Source organism: Siphateles boraxobius, unplaced genomic scaffold, assembly GCF_051911475.1.
Source record: "Siphateles boraxobius isolate OS27281-9 unplaced genomic scaffold, OSU_SipBor_1 41, whole genome shotgun sequence".
NCBI lineage: Eukaryota > Metazoa > Chordata > Actinopteri > Cypriniformes > Leuciscidae > Siphateles > Siphateles boraxobius.
Window position 1 is genome coordinate 17,456,130 of NW_027509042.1, and position 17,807 is coordinate 17,473,936.

The 17,807-nt window shown below is 38.2% G+C and overlaps 1 protein-coding gene across 29 annotated transcripts in view; it reads left to right on the forward strand.

Annotated features, from left to right (window-relative positions):
- The window catches only part of sgip1a (SH3GL interacting endocytic adaptor 1a), an 86,445-nt gene that overhangs the window by 36,592 nt on the left and 32,046 nt on the right, over positions 1–17,807 (forward strand). For 16 of the 29 annotated variants that reach the window (XM_077198674.1, XM_077198678.1, XM_077198684.1 and 13 more), the window contains 6 exons: positions 12,860–12,923; positions 13,823–13,847; positions 14,497–14,517; positions 14,676–14,738; positions 14,875–14,932; positions 15,100–15,278. In XM_077198674.1, the coding sequence (XP_077054789.1) occupies positions 12,860–12,923; positions 13,823–13,847; positions 14,497–14,517; positions 14,676–14,738; positions 14,875–14,932; positions 15,100–15,278 (410 nt within the window). Of the gene's footprint in view, positions 1–12,859; positions 12,924–13,822; positions 13,848–14,496; positions 14,518–14,675; positions 14,739–14,874; positions 14,933–15,099; positions 15,294–17,807 lie in introns of all 29 variants that reach the window. The other 13 variants (XM_077198682.1, XM_077198690.1, XM_077198689.1 and 10 more) reach the window with 2 other exon arrangements.

A 17,807-nucleotide genomic window follows, 5' to 3' on the forward strand; every position in this document is an offset into this window, starting at 1 on the left:
CGGGACCAGCGGTGAGGGCAGGCGCTGGGCTGGACGGGACCAGCGGTGAGGGCAGGCGCTGGGCTGGACGGGACCAGCGGTGAGGGCAGGCGCTGGGCTGGACGGGACCAGCGGTGAGGGCAGGCGCTGGGCTGGACGGGACCAGCGGTGAGGGCAGGCGCTGGGCTGGACGGGACCAGCGGTGAGGGCGCTGGGCTGGACGGGACCAGCGGTGAGGGCGCTGGGCTGGACGGGACCAGCGGTGAGGGCGCTGGGCTGGACGGGACCAGCGGTGAGGGCGCTGGGCTGGATGGGACCAGCGTGAAGGAAACTCTGGGCTGAGTTTATGTGCTGTCGCTGATGTGTGTGCTGCCCACACACACAAAACAGCCATGGACACCACAATGAGCGCTGTGTCTTCCAGGGCAGACTCAAGTGCGGCTTGTTCAGTCTCTGGCGATCAGGTGATTGGCTCCGGTTCTGCCGAACAGGCGACAGGCTCAGGCTCTTGCTCGAAGACTGGCTCTGACTCTTGCTCGACAGCTGGCTCTGGCTGGACGTGGCTGACGTGAAGCTCTGGCTGGACGTGGCTGACGTGAAGCTCTGGCTGGACGTGGCTGACGTGAGGCTCTGGCTGGACGTGGCTGACGTGAGGCTCTGGCTGGACGTGGCTGACGTGAGGATCTGGCTGGACATGGCTGACGTGAGGCTCTTGCTGGAAGTGGCTGACGTGAGGCTCTGGCTGGACGATCTCTGGCTGGACGGTCTCTTGCTTAGGAGCCACCGGACACGTCGTTGAGGAGGCCATTCTTCTCCTCCTCCTCCGTCTCCGGACCACCGGACTCGGGACCACCGGAACTGGGACCACCGGAACAGGGACCAGTGGTGAAGGCCTGGCGTGACACAGGATGAAGCTCTCCAAACATCTGGAGAGCACCTCTCTCCAGCCCAGACGGTAGAGATCGGGGAGTTCCCTCGGGTTGACCTCCTTAGCCCCCAGCCGGTAACAGTCTTTAATTGCCTCGGAATCCAGGGAGCAGGAGGCAGCAAGAGGAACAAACCCCCTCGTATAATGGAACAGATCAAGGCTTTCCAGGGCCAAGGCCGCGATCTGTCCAGCGAACTCCCGGTCTAGCCTGTGTAGATCAGGCGAGATCCGTGCTGCTGGATTCATATTCGGTGAGTTGTTCTGTACCGATGCGGGAAGAATGAAGCGAGCAGTGAATCCAATTGCAAGCACATTTATTAATAAAACAAACAAAAGAAACTCAGACCAGGAACACAGAAACAGCAACCATTACAACATTAACAACTCACAAAGACAGGGCTGAAACACAGGGCTTAAATACAGGGGTGAACGAGCTAAACAAGATAACAAGAGGGTGTGGTTAATCAGAAACACCTGGGGACACTTATAAACTAGAAAAACTACAAAGGACTACAAAACATGACAGAGCACAGGAAATAACTAAAGTTCACACAAGACAAGGGAAACACAGGACAGACAGGAACAAGACATGAACCCACATCGTGACAGAAAGCTTCATAGCAGAGAGGATGTTAATGCGGAAACATAATGCGTAATTAAATGTAATGGCTATTTTCTCTGTAAGAGTTTATTTAATGCCACAGGAGTTCATTTAAAATTGATAAAATTGTAAAATATAAAAAGATATAAGTTCAAGTGAGATGTCATGATCCTCTTCTGTCCCCCGAGAGTAGAAACTAATCATTGCAGCCATTACCAGAGTGGAGGTTATTTTACATGTGCAGGTGCAGTGATGTTTACTGTTCGCTTTGTAAACACTAAGTTATTCTGCATGACTGTTAGTGTATTTACATAACAATGGAAAGAATGGCCTCCACCATCCTTTTAACCAAATGAGTTGGCCAGGTTTAAGTGTGTGTTAGTCATAACGTGTTGAAGCATCGTGACTGGCACTGTGCTTGACTGGAAGTAAAAGAACACAGCAAAAACATGATTTTTACAGCATCTCAGTTAAACATCTTCATAAAGCAGCCAAAAAAAAGTGGATCTTGAAGAGGACTTCGGGTGTAGCGTGATGTTTGCATTCCACTGTTGAGTGCTTCCTTGGTTTTCTCCAGGGAAATCTCAATCTGAGTTACCCCATACTTCTGCTTTGTTTTGTTTGCTAAGATATTATTTTAAAATTGCATGATGTTCAGTGTTTGCCCTGTGTTTTAGTTCTGACATGAGTGAACACATGGTTGCATGAGTGCATTTAGCCTGGGGGAAAAGAGCTAAAATCTTTAGCCTGTGAAATACCAATAAATACACTAAATTGATTGCATTACAGTTTGCCACTCTTCTACATATAATCTCTTTGCCTCATAGTATTTCAATTTGGCTAAACTTTCCCATGCAGCCTTACAATATTATATAATATACAGTATAATATTTAATTATAATATAATATAATATAATAATTATGCTTGTAAGACAGGGTAAATTAGAACAATCTTTTGAAAATTTGAAAACAAAAAAGTTTCCACAAAAAGATTTATAGAAGCACTGTTTTCTTTATTGATAATAATAAAAAAAAATTTCTTGAACACTAATTCTGCATATTAAAATGATTTTGGAAGGATCATGTGACTAAAGACTGGAGTAATGGCTTCTGGAAATTCAACTTTGCAATCAGAGGAATAAATTACATTTTAAAATATATTAAAATACAAAACAGTCATTTTAAACGAATATTATTTTGTAATATTGCTGTTGTACTGTATTTTTGATCAAATAAATGCAGATCTGGTGAGCGGAAGAGACTTTCAAAAACATTTGAAAGAAAAAAAAATTACCCCAAACTTTTGAACATCAGTGTATAACATATTGTGTATATATCCACAATCTTATAATATGTATGATATCATGGTATTAGTAAGTAGTACTAAGAGATAGCAAATTATTTTATAATGTTTCAGTTAATTCATTTATTTTGTCTTATACTTCAGCAACAATACTCCTGAAAGAATGAAGTACAGTATTGGAAGAAAGGCAAATATTTGTTTGGCTGATATTAATAATAGCTTGTAGCAACCCATGGCTGGCCAGCACAGAGAAAACTATTACCCAAAGGCTCTCGCCATTTAGTTGTTGAACATGGAGTAAATGAGGTTGCCAAGTCTGCCTCTAGACTCAGTCATAGCATACATTAATGCATTTTTCTACTACGTAAACATGCTTATATTGATGGGACTGCATTCAGTTATTCGTGAATGCAACTGTTCATGAAAACTTAATATAACTTTTATAACTTTTCAAAACAAAATATTTATCAAAACAACAAGTAAAGTCTTTGGCATGACTTTTTTTCTATGTTAATGGCTTTGTGATATATATAGATTTCCTTAGACTGACATTTTTAGTGGTAAAGAATTGTCAGTCATTTTATTATGCTGCTTAAAGTCACCAACTGGGCATATGTTTTTCTCAAGATGATGTCCTGAGGACATGGAAGTTATGGCTATTTTAGTGTTCAGTATTTTCTCTTTTAAGAACATCAAGATCGGACATTTAGCCATCTGTCTTCAGATTTGTTAATGAATACTCTCAGATTAAGATCAACACTGACCCCATGATTTAGGGGATCACGTTGGGTCATAGTAGCTGTGTGGATACAGAGAGAGTTTAAGATTATTGCTTGTGCTCTCTGATCTCTTCTCACATTGTGATGGCTCCACTCTCTCCAGATGAACTGATTGTCATGCATTAATCCCCGTCTAAGTAAATCTGGCAGTGATATACTAGAATTAAAAACCGGACAGATTTATCTTAGTTTCTCTTGTTTTTTCCTCTTTATCCCCTGCTGAATAACAGTAGGAACTGGACTCTGCATCGCTTAATGGTCTTCCTCTGAAGTTGCAGATGTTTATGAGTTATGTTTTTGTTGGAAATGCTCTTGTTTGTGATAGGTGCTGTGATAATACAGCCATTTGGAGGATGATGTAGACTTTTTAATGAGGCTTGATAGTTTTCTGCCCTTGACCCTTTGTTGACATCAATGGTTTCACTGTGCTCTATTAGGTAATGTCTTTCAAATTTAGAATTTCATGGTCTCATTTATTGTATTTCTTCTGTTGAATGCAAAATTAGTTATTGGTAGTAGAATGTCCAATCTGCTCTCTTCTGAAAAATGTAAGTGCACATTTTGAGTCTGTTTGTCACATAAAGCCACCAGAAGACTTGTAATATAGCACTCAAGTCATATGTATTACTTTTATGACGCTTTTTTTGAGCTTGATAGTAGAGTCCTGCACCGGACTGTTATCTTAATCCTGTTCCCGCTGAATTTCTGACCATTACCTTCTGCTCCCGCATTGTGTGTTCCACTCACACCCGCAATGTTGTATCCACTCCAGCCCGCACCCCCAAACATTTTGTAACAGCTTGTAGAGTTTGTGAAAAATGTACACAAACGTTAGGGCCATAGGCGGAGGGTTAACCAACTCTATGGTGAGGCTAAGGAAATTCATACTTAAATAGAAAGTCATTAAATAGTATCAAGTTATATGTCACCTAGCAACAATAATACATAACCATTGTCTTACCTAATGAAACAAAACAAAATTTTTGTTCGAATTCTGAATGTATATATCGTCTAGAATGCGTGAAAAGACCGCTCCCTTTATAATCACTTAAAAGCTGTCACTCATCTCAATTACTCACAATCTCACAAAGTTCTGCTATAATCGATGAAGCTGACTATAATATCTACACTTTGTTTGTAATAAGTTAACTTATAATGAGAGGATTTACGAGGGGGGAGAACTCAGCACTGGGCAAAAACTCCAGCATTTTAGACAATGAATTCTAAACATGTCTGATTGGCCATTGCATTCAAGAAATCAACAGATATGTTTGTGATTGGCTATGCTGCTTGACGCTGCAAAAACATGTTGTAAATAGAAACATTTGACGCTCTCAAGAGCGCAAACACCAATTCTCGTTCTTCCTTTCTTTTTCTTTGTTACGTACCAAATCCTGGGACCCGCGCTATATTTTTTGACCGCCCATTTCCATCCACAGCAAATGTAAAACAGCCCACTCCCACTAGATTTGCGTTGGGTCCGATGGGAACTGTGGGATTCCAATCCTAATGCAGCCCGATTTGTATTCTGGTTTGGAAGATTGAAACAAATTATAAAAGAATATTCATTTTGAAGGGGCAGATTTTCAAGCAGAGTGTGTCTTTTGAGTATGTGCAGTCATTTAGCATGTGTGGATGAGAGTGCACATGGCGTACAGTGAAGCCACTTGGACCCAAGGAAGAGAGTAGGCTAATTTTGTGCTCGAAACTAGTGGACATGTTTGGTAAATTGGAAAAATAAATGATAAAGGCCCTTGGCTCTCTGTTATTTTGTGCACTGTTACATTTGTGTACAGGGCACAGTACATTATGCACACTTTTCTCCAGTGCAATTTCACTATTGATATTCACACAAAAAAAACTATTATGGAGTTCTCTGAGAGGCTGGCAAAATTATGTGATTACTGTTATACATTGTTTTGCTGTTTGCAGAGTTTGTTGTTGTTGATTTAGTCATTAGTTGTTAATTGTAACATGGTGATGTTTGTTGATTGCCATCTATATAGAGGTTTGTGTGTTAAATGTGGAGGACAATGTGTGTCTGTATAAAACTATTGCACAATGTTTTTGCCTTGCAGGATGTTCTCTTGTTTAGAGGCAAAGATTGCTGAGTTCACTTCATACTGTATAGGCTATATTTACAAAGGATGGACTAACAAATAAACGCTTGTGTTGCTAATCAATAATTCCCATGTAGTAATTTCCCTTCAGATTGTTTTTTCCAGTGCATGTGACGTCATACAGTCGTGCTCAGAATTAATGGAACCCCTGGTAAATATGATCAAAACTGGCTGTAAAAAAGAAATCTGCATTGTTTATCCTTTTGATCTTTCTTTCAAAAAAAATTGCCAAAAATCTAACCTTTCATTGAAGTAAAAGAATGTATGAAGTGAACTTAGCAATCTTTTCCTCTAAACAAGAGAACATCCTGCAAGGCAAAAACATTGTGCAATAGTTTTATACAGACACACATTGTCCTACACATTGAACACACAAACCTCTTAATAGATGGCAATCAACAAACATCACCATGATACAATTAACCATGTTACAATTAAAGACTCAACTAATCTCTGCAATTCTCTATCTGTGATCCTTGAAGAGTCTCTGGCCACTCAAACTTTCCTCCTCACCAGAGACTGTTCAAGGATCACAGATGGAGAATTGCAGAGATTAGTTGAGTCTTGGGGTCAGAAAGCCTATATAAAAAAAAAAAAATCAAACAACCCCCTACATCACCACATGTTATTTGGGAGGGTTTCAAGAAAAATCCTCTTTGCTCCTCCAAAAACAAACTCCAGCAAATTCATTTGTCAGACATGACTGGAACTTCAAACGGCAGAGGGTTCTGTGGTTAGATTAAATAAAAAAAAAAAGCTTTTTGGCAGCAAACACGCTAGATGGGTTTGGTGCACACAAGGATAAAAAGAACCCCATGTGTACAATTTAATATACCGTTACATTTAAATGTTGTGGGCATATTTTTCTGCTGGAGGTCCTGGACTTCTTGTTCAGATACATGGCATCATGGATTCTATCAAATATCAACAGATAAAAAATCAAAACCTGACGCCTTCTGCTAGAAATCTTATAATGGGCCGTGGTTGGATCTTCCATCCGGACAATGATCCAAAACAAACATCAAAATCAACACAAAAATTTGTTATGGAACTCAAAATGAAGCTTCTGCCATGACCGTCTCAGTTCCCTGACCTGATGAGTTGAGTTAACTGAAGAGAAGAAGCACCAACATGGATCTGTGAATCTGAAGGATCTGGAGAGTTTCTGTATGGAGAAATGGTCTCTGATCTTTTGTCAGTTGTTCTCCAAACTCATCTGGCATTTTTAGGAGAAAACTCAGAGCTTGTCAAAAGGAGATTGCAAAAAGTATTTAATAAAAGGGTGCCAATAATTGTGGCCAACGTGTTTTGGAGAACAACATTTATTTCATAATGTGATTCCCCCCCCCCCCCCACTTTCAATTATTTTACTTTTACTGTACTTAGATTTTTGGCAATTTTTTTAATTAAAGATCAAAAGGATAAACGATGCAGATTTATTTTTTACAGCCAGTTTTGATCATATTTACCAGGGGTGTCATTAATTCTGAGCATGACTGTATGTACTTTATAATCTGGACATGAGTGTTTGTGATGACGTATTGTCATGTCTCTTGCATTTACAGTAGTTTCTGTTGAGTAAATAGCCCTGGAGAGCTCTTGAAAACCTTTCCTGGCCACAATAGCAGAAAGAAGATCATTATTATCTTGCTGAAACATGAGTTGCACTCCTGTCACAGTTGAATGCCAGCTCTGTGGTACCTACAGTCTCGCCAACATTTTCTCTGACAATTAAGCTTTGTTGCTTTTAACCGCTACCGTTTTTTTCCGTAATCTCTAAAGCCCAAAATAACATCTATCTTTATTTTCACAACGTCTTCACTTTTCCTGTTTGCTTAAGTGGTGTCCCTGGACGGTTGGTGCTGTCATTTTCTCTGGCCATCACTCCATGAGTTAGCTCCTGGTAATTACGTTTCCATTTCCGTCATCATGCTTACATTCGGAAGCTATTATTTTTGTAGCCATTAATTAGTGTTATGCTGCGTTTAGAAATCCCTGTTGTCAAAAAATTAACTCCAGCCATCTCATGGGGGTTAGCTCATATGGAATGTGTAACCACGCTAGGATTTGTGTGTCGTTCACAGAGACCGTAATCTGTTTTAGCAGCTAGCGCAAATACACCACAAATTGTGCTGATATACTGTAGTTGCTTCTGTGTTTGCCAGTATGTGGATTTAGGTGAAATCGTGATATGCCAGGGTTCAGATTTAAAGCTTTAAAGATCTTGATCCATGTGAACCAAAGATGACGCAGCAGTTATTTTTAAAAGCTACTCTTTTGACGTTGCACTAATGAAGTAGGCTACCAAAAAGTAGCATGTTTTGGGAAGTACTATGGTATGAGAAAATAACTATTTAGTGACATGGTATACCAAAATGCCATGTCATTTTCATTTGATGCCATGATTGTACCATGGTACCTCTGTAGTACTTTTTTGTAATCAAATTTAGGCCTTTTTATGAGCCTGGAAATGTTTGTCTTACATTTTGTTCAGAAAGAATAGCCTTCCTTCCACCATCTATTTTATACCGAAAAACAATGTATTGTTCATAGCAAAGCAGTTATTTCTGCCTAAAATAGCATACTATAGCCTAACCACTTATTACATAACATCTTAATTGCTTCAAACCTGTTTCTAGAGATCTTTGAATATAAACATGTTATTAATTTATCCACCCTGAGAGGCGGAACTGCTGGATTGCTTCTGTAGCATTATAAAGACACACATACCGTATACTCTACCAGAAGATCCTGATTAGGTAATTGTCCACTTCCACTTAATGCAATCATATTGCTAAATACAAAAATCGAAACCTTTTGATTAATTTCAAAACTTATGTCCTACAATGGACAAATGATTTGAAACAGAGTCAACACTTGCCAGAATGTTAAGTTATGAAAGAGATAAAAAACAAATATAAAGAGAATGTAGTTAACTGATAACCTTGTTACTTTTTGAACCCCCTCTGACATTTTGTAAGCTGCAAAAACATTTCTCTGCCACTTGTTTTGTATTTTAGTTATTTTGTTCTTGTTGTATTGTATCCATTTCTATCTGGCAAACCCTTCAGCCATTTAAAGGGGTGGTAAAATGCCCTTTTCACAAGATGTAAAATAAATCTCTGATGTCCACAGAGTGTGTGTGTGAAGTTTTAGCACAAAATACCCCACGGATATTTTTATATAGCATGTTAAAGTTGTCACTTTTTGAGGGTTAGCAAAAACGCACCGTTTTGTGCCTGGCCCTTTAAATGCAAATGAGCTGCCTCAGAGGGCAGGGTTTCAAAAGCTTTTGTGTGTTAGCAGCTGCGATTACCTCACGCAGACACACTAAAATGACAGAAACTGTTCTGCCTTTAATGTTAAAACCGAGTCAGACAAAGATGGAGAGACTCAAGAAGTAGTGACAACATGTAGAATGCAACAGGACGTCTTTGAATGGTTAGTTGATGAATTTATGTTGCTGATGTGGAGTTAACTATCTTCAATTAGCATATTCTGTCATGATAATCTATAAATCGCTAAACTGTTGTGAGATGCACACAGAGTGACGTTTTATTGCATATGAAAAGAAGGATGCTAAAGTTTGAGCTGACTCACAAATGTACTCTTATACAACAACTTTTCCTCTTCTCGACATGGACTGCATGTCCCAGGGGCGGGGTTTATGTACATTTTAGGGTTGCTGATGTCACTAACCCGGAAGGAATGTCGTGTAGTCCCTACCAGCCATTTGTTGTAGTCCTTTTCTTTAAAAGCAAATATCTCCCTTTGCTTTGAACTTTGAGCATTGTAACTTTGCAGATGTTGTTTATGCTCAAACAGCAACATTTCACACTAGCTAAAGTTAGAAAAGTGAAATCATGTTTTACCACCCCTTTAAGCAAAAACATATATATATATATATATATAGACTGAACAAAATTATAAACGCAACACTAGTTTTTGCCCCCATTTTTCATGAGCTGAACTCAAAGATCTAAGACTTTTTCTATGTACACAAAAGGCCTATTTCTCTCAAATATTGTTTTAAATCTGTGTTAGTGAGCACTTCTCCTTTGCCGAGATAATCCATCAACTTCACAGGTGTGGCATATCAAGATGCTGATTAGACAGCCTGATTATTGCACAGGTTTGCCTTAGGCTGGCCACAATAAAAGGCCACTCTAAAATGTGCAGTTTTATCACACAGCACAATGCCACAGATGTCGCAAGTTTTGAGGGAGTGTACAATTGGCATGCTGACTGCAGGAATGTCCACCAGAGCTGTTGCCCGTGAATTGAATGCTCATTTCTCTACCATAAGCCGTCTCCAAAGGCGTTTCAGAGAATTTGGCAGTACATCCAACCAGCCTCACAACCTTAGACCACATGTAACCACACCAGCCCAGGACCTCCTCATCCAGCATCTTCACCTCCAAGATCATCTGAGACCATCCACCCGGACAGCTGCAACAATCGGTTTGCATAACCAAAGATTTTCTGCACAAACTGTCAAAAACCGTCCCAGGGAAGTCGTCGTACTCATTGGGGCCTCGATCTGACTGCGGTTCGTCGTCGTGACCGACTTGAGTGAGCAAATGCTTATATGCGATGGCGTCTGCGTCAGCATACTCACTGGACACGTCACCCATTGAGCATGTTTGGGATGCTCTGGATCGGCGTATACGACAGTGTGTTCCAGGTCCTGCCAATATCCAGCCACTTCGCACAGTCATTGAAGAGGAATGGACCAACATTCCACAGGCCACTATCAAAAACAATAATCAGGCTGTCTAATTAGCATCTTGATATGCCACACCTGTGAGGGATGGATTATCTCGGCAAACGAGAAGTGCTCCCTAAAACAGATTTAGACAGATTTGTGAAAAATATTTGAGAGAAATAGGCCTTTTGTGTACATAGAAAAAGTATTAGATCTTCAGCTCATGAAAAATGGGGGCAAAAACAAAAGCGTTGAGTTTATAATTTTGTTCAGTGTGTGTGTATATATATATATATATACACAATATATATACATTATATATTCAGAATGATGTTCTAAAGACCTGTCCATTTTTAAGTCTTGCCTTAACCTGTTTAATACCATTTGAATTTGAATGCAGCTGTCAGTTTATTTTCACATCAATCACCAACACTTAACCTCTGGAGTAGTATGTTTAATATTTAGCATATTTTGCATTTAAGTACGTGCTCAGACAACACAACCCTGTCAAGCTTTTGAGTCATCACTTTACAGCTAGTTCAAGTGCACAAAGTAGAATGGCTATTTTCCTGGTGTTAAATTTGTGTCTTTTTTCCTTCAGTTTTTGTCTCTTTGTAGCACACTTCACTTAACATCCTCTGCATTGTGAACTCCCTTTCATTTTATCCTTTTTAGTTATCTCAAATTACTTACATTTGCTCCTTTTTAGTTATATTGAATTGCTTTTTTTTATCAGAAAAAAAGGAACAGTTTCTTTAAAGAAATGTATCAAGAACAGAGGAACATGTAAGGAAACTGAAAACAAGGCGGAAATTTGTCTGGAAATTTCTCAAATGGCTCTGAGAAATAGATTCTCTTCTTGCTCTCAGCCAGACGGCGGCTTTTGAGCCTGTGGATGTGTTAGGAAATATTTAGTAAAGATCAATAATGCCATCCGCCATGTCACTGCAGAGGCTTGAGTGGATCGAAGCCTGACTCAGAGACCTGTAGGCCCAATGGGTGTGAGGCGCACATGCCCCTGCTGCACAATCATTTGACTGTTCGGGGGGACTGTTCGAGCTTTAGCGGTGTTGATGGACTTGATCTACTCCATCTTTTCGTTCTGAATCCGATCTGGATGTAGTCTTTGACAAAAAAAAAAAGAGATTTTCTTAGCTTTTTGCTCAAAATTTTGCTTTTTTATGAAACTTACCCACATTCAAGTGTTGATATAAGAAAAAGACTGCATGAAAATGAAAAAAAAAAATTTGTTTGTTTTTTAAAGCGGGGTCTGTTCTTTCTTTTAATATATTGCATGTTAAGATATTTATACAACAAAATATTCTGGGGGCTATGACATGTTTGTGAAAATGGTCAAAAGTGCTGGTGGTGACTGATAACTTTTTTCAAAACCGCAGGCAGGGAAAGAGTTAAAAACAAAGCATCATAAATAAATGGACAGACTAACATACAAAATCTAAAATTATTGCTGTAGCAGTAACTAAAGAACAAAATCGTCATTTCCCGGGAAATTGGTGCGAAATATATGAAATAAAAATAGAAGTTGCAAGGAACAAGGAAGTCAATGTTACTCTTTTTTTCCTACGAAACGCTATAAATGCTGCCATGTTATCTTGCATCCGGATGCCTGATGTTTGGGAATGCAATCGCACATGAGCCGCTTCTGGGAGGTCATTATACCAAATCACCGAGCCAACATTTGAGATGATGTGCAATGAAATTGGTCTGCTGGTTAGTCCAATTATCCAATCACTGTTGAGGCAAAGTCAAGTGAGTTTTTTGTTGCACATCGAGTGTTTTGTTCAGTAAATGTGTTTCCATCATAGTGTGTGTAATAATGTTTTCTTATCGGATAATCATTTATAGGCCTACGCCTCAATTGAGCGCAGGAGAGTTTTATATGCACATTTTTAGAATTTATGCACATCTTGGCGTTTCCATCCAGCCTTTTTTTATGCGATATCCCAAAATGCTCATAAAAATAACTGGATGGAAACAGCTAATGTGAAACTGAAGTTTTGATCAACTTCATTGTGAAATTTGTAAGCGAAACAGAATATTGGGGGGACAAAATGAACATGCTCTTGTCAAAAAAATAAAAACTATACCAAATCACTGAGGTTTTTTTTTGTCAGTTTGTGAATTTGCTAAATGCTAATGCTTTCTGTCTTTGAAATTGGCGCTGAAATCAATTTTGAATCAGCAGTGTAATTCAGTAATAGACTCAGTTCATTGTTTGATCTGAAGTGTCATAGGACTTTGAATATTCTCTTTTTTTACAAACATCCACCCACCTATATTCAAACACAGATACACACACCTACAGTTACTGCACATTTGTAAATGTGTGATGCCATATGTCTGTGTCTATGAGGCTTTACTGTGTTTTTCTGCTTTTTTGAGCCATATCAAATTAGACCACTAACAGATCTCTCTGCGCACAGGATTGAAAAAACGCACCAGGAAGGCCTTCGGGATACGGAAGAAAGAAAAGGACACTGACTCTACGTAAGTTTCACTAATTTATACACCAATATGATTAGCCCTATAAAGTCTACTGTATCATATTTGATTAAAACTTTGCTGAAATACCTGTTGTACGCAATCTACTACATGCCTTTTGTCGTTTGATTGATAGCTTATACTTTTTTTAGCAAGTTCAAATCCTTTTATCATTCTAAAATCGAACGCCTTCAGGTCGTAGTACACATCTTTTTGCTTTAGCTATTTTTATAAAGTAAACAGATGAATGACTATTGTTAATAATATTTCAAGATGAGCATGTTTTTGACTGTAGCAACTTAGGTTTACTTGATTATCCACAATTTTGAGCTATCAGAAATTAAATTAAATTTTTAGCCAGATACATTTCAGCAACTGCACCTAAATGCATATTTTGCTCAGTCTGGGCATCTGAATAAACTTGAAATCCTTTTTTCTCCACAAGTATGAACTCCATATTATGCCATATCATGAGTAATAAAAGTCTATGTATGAAATATGCAAACTTTATTTAAAAATTGTCTAAAGTTTAAATAAATTGTTCCATTAAATATAAAACATTCGGACTATTATTTAATATGTCAGGCTTTACAGAGTTGAATAATTTAATGAAGTAATAGCTGTGCTTCCAAAGGCAGGCTGATGGAGTTCTCTCACAAACTCATCAGTAATGGAGCATTTGCTGCTTCCCTGTCCCCTGCTTCATGGCGTGAAAAGGCTGTAGATGAATAAATTATGTCTGTTTTGAGATTGTGTCTGTTTGAGGCCCAACACACAGGTGTTTCTGTGCCTCAGAGCAAAGCCTGGCTAATTGCTTCTGTGCTTGAGTTGAAAAAGAGAGGCTTGCATGTTAAGTGGGCATTAAAGACCTCTTTGTCTCTTTCTTTTGTGTTCTCTGTTTTTAGGGGGTCACCAGACAGAGATGGTGGAGTAAGTACCTCTTAACTTACAGCATCATTTCAAGAGCCAAATGTGCTATTATTTGTATTTTGGAATTTGAATCAATGTTTGTTTTAATTAGGGCTGCAAAAGTTGCATTAACATAAGCAAATTAATTAAATGTTTATTCAACATATTTATTCAATTCATTCTGTTCTTTGTGAATTCTGAGAACTGAGTGATTTAAATATTCTGAGCTAATTAAAGCAGCAAGGCAGACACACACACACACACACACACACACACAGAGAGAGAGAGAGAGAGAGAGAGGAGCCTAGCAGACCATCTGTTTATCAGTAAAGGATGACAAAATACCTTTTTTATGGGTAATTTAACGATGTAAGCCTTTATGGTATTTAACAAAAGTAAAGTCATTTGCATTCTTTGTAAAAGTAAAATGTAATCATCATCAAAGATCAACAAGGGAAATATTTACCCAACAGTGAAGCACAATGGTTCATTAAAACGTGAATGCAAAAACTGTTAGTGTCAATGATATTTGAATAGTTTGACAGCCCTAGTTTTTAATGCATCAGATAATAAGTGTTAATGTAAGCTTATTTGAATTCGAGATTTGAAATGGTGGAAAATAATTCAAATAATGTCTTTATTTTCTTTATGATTGATGTCCGTGACACAGGAACCCCAAGAGACTGAATCGGTACTGAATATAGCGACAGAAGTCATTTAGCTAGAAGTGAATACTCTCTAAGCACCTGTAGATTCCCTCAGCGGCACCCCTAAATAGGCCAAACTCATGTCATCTAAATATCAGGGAATTTGAGTGATGTTACTAAAGTTGTGTTTTGATTTGCTCAGTCACAAAAAAAGACCAATGGGGCTCCAAATGGCTTCTGCGGGGAGATTGATTGGGAGAGATATGTAAGTACATCTTTCAAGATACTCAGTAAAGCATATGACAGCTAAAGCCTATACATTAATGGCCATTTAATTTAAACTATCAAATAATACTACTGCTTCTGTAATAAAATCTCACTTCAGTTCTTTTCTTTTGCAGAACTCGCCTGAGTTAGATGAAGAAGGATATAGCATCAGGCCAGAGGAGGAAGAGGGAGATATCCTTTAATTGAGCCATAAACTAAACTTTGATTTAAATTAGAAAATTTTGCCAATAAACAATCAGAATTGTGTTATTTAATTCTTAAGAATGTGTAAGGTCTATAAAATTCATCCATTGCTTTAATCATGCCAATTTGCAACTGATCCCTTAACAGCCGTCCACCAGCCCCCAAAGAGAAGACTCACTTTTTCTCCTCTAGTGAGTCTGAAGAAGAGGAGGACCACCGCAAAAAGTTTAAGATCAAAATCAAACCCCTGCCAGCAGACGCTAACTTCGCAGCTCCCTCGGTAGATGAATTAAAAGCCTCCATAGGCAACTTAGCTCTGTCTCCCTCGCCTCTGGTGAGTCCAGCCAATGTTACCCATGCATCCCAATGATGTCATTTCTTGTCACTTTTTCTTCCTTAAACTTAACATAGCAGAGAATATTGTGCCATGTGATACTGTATGTCTTAATGGTTTTGTACTTTGTACTTATTTGGACATCCCTTACAAAAAGGATACTGTGAAAGTACCATGGTAGAATGATGCTTATATAGGGTACAATGGGGCTAAAGGCTCTCCCATAGTGTATGAATGCAGAAAAAAAAATGTTTTTATTAAACAATGATGGATCAATACATTTTTGGGGAATAATAAATCATTTAAGTGGTTTGTTTTGCTTAAAGTGGTGAGGCGGCCCGTTTACCCCCAGTACTGATACAAATACTTTAGCTAAAGTTTGCATACTAAGTTATTTAAATAATCACTTCACTAAAGTTTGTACTATTTTAAGTTTATTTTGATAAGTAAAGGAAATGCATTTTTGTTTATTTTTTAATTCTTTCTTTTTTTACTTTTTTCTTTTTTTGTGGAGCCTTGCTTGTAGATGTGTGGTTAATATGAGGCTATCTCACTGTGGAGGCTGGTGCTGGAGAGAGCAGTGTGAGCAGTTCAAATGCAGCCGCATGCCATTTTAATAGTCCAAAAACGCCTACCTGCCATTTCACTAAAAATATTGTTGAGTTTCGGCAATCTATAGCCGCATCCTGTTAGTTAAAGCTGTTTTAGGGAGTTTTAAATGATATTTTTAGGTGTACCTTGAACATGTGCTGGAAAGTTTTTTTGTACCCTTCATGCAGCATTCAGGAGATGAATATATATTTGTGGACAGCACCTTTCTAATCATTCTTGACTGGCTCAAAACAGACTTATCCTGCAAAACAGTATTCAAATTAGTACAATAATTGTATAAAGCATTTATGTTACAAAAGATTTATTTTTCAAATATATGCTGTTCTTTTGAATCCAGGAAAAAAAAAACGTATCATGGTTTCCTCAAAAATATTAAGCAGCACAGCATTTTCAACATTAATAATAATAATAAATGTTTCACCAATCATCATATTAGAATGATTTCTGAAGGATCATTTGTCACTGAAGACTGGAGTAACGATGCTGAAAATTCAACTTTGCCATCTCAGGAAATAAATGACTTTTAAATAGTTATTTTAAATTGCAATAATATTTCACATTTTTACTGGTTTACCATATTTCAGCCTTGGTGAGCATAAGAGACTTCTTTTAAAAAAACATTTAAAAATTTTTACCAACCCCAAACTTTTGAACGGTAGTGTACATGGTAGTACCATGATACTTTTGGTACTTAGTGTTAGTGAATTTAGTATACAATTTTAATAAATCTACTTTAACCCTTCTGAATACCATACAGATGACGAGCTTTTCCTGATAACATTTTCCAAATAATCCATCAGATTGTATTAAATCATTTGATAACCATTAACTCACAAGCGAGAATATGCTGAGAACATCCGGTTCATATCGTGTGTGCGGTTTAGATTCCACAAAGATTATCTCTCCAAACGGAAGTATTGACTTTTAAAAACTTTTTTCATTGGTGAAATCATCTTAAGTCTGTCTGACAGAGGTCATTCAGATGAGATATGAGTCTTATCTGACTCACTGAGCGTGTCTTTATCTGGAGTCAGAGAGAGTAGGAGTTTCAGGCGGAGTCTTTTAGACTAGAGTGTCGCTCTGTTCTCTTTCAATAATTCAGCTTGGAAACTGGGCACAATGACTCCGCTGCATCGTACGGCAGGCCTACTGACAGGTCGGCATTCCGGCCAGAACGTGTCACAAGAAGAACTTGCACGTTAAATTATTCACACACAGATACATGCAACTCTGTCAATGAGCTTTTAAAACCCTTTTTGTGTCTTGTCAATCAGTCTTTCTCAGGTCTACAACTCAGGACCACCTACTGGGCCTTTTCTTGTTGTGCTTTGTTCCTGAAATTAATTGGCACTCAGATTGGTCTTTAGCTGTCACAAAGTAATTATCTTTTCTGGGGTTTTCATTAGCTCTTATTCCCAAAGTGAAATCTGCATGTCTATGAATTCCTCTCTCAGTATGCTCAATGAACGCTAATCCACAACCTTGAGCAGTTTTCTGAACGTTTTCAAACAGGTGACACCCCCTGTCTGCTGTTGGTTGAGCAAACACACAGCCCCACCTAATTCACACCTTTGGTTGAGTCAGTGATTTTGCATTTGCTGGGCTAAACAGAATGCTGAAGCAAACAGTGTCACATGATCCTTTATAAATCATTCTAATGTGATGATTTGCTGCTCAAGAAACATTTCTTCTCATTATCGATGTTGAGATAAATTGTGCTGCTTAATATTTGTGTGGAAACTGTGATACATTTTTGTTAGGATTCTTTGAATACCAAGTTCAAAAGAACAGCATTTATTTGAAATAGAAATATTTTGTAACAAATTTAAAAGTCCATTCTCAATTTTATGCATCATTGATGAATAACAAATTTCTTTAAAAAAAAACTTTTGGTAACACTTTAGTTTATGATCCAAT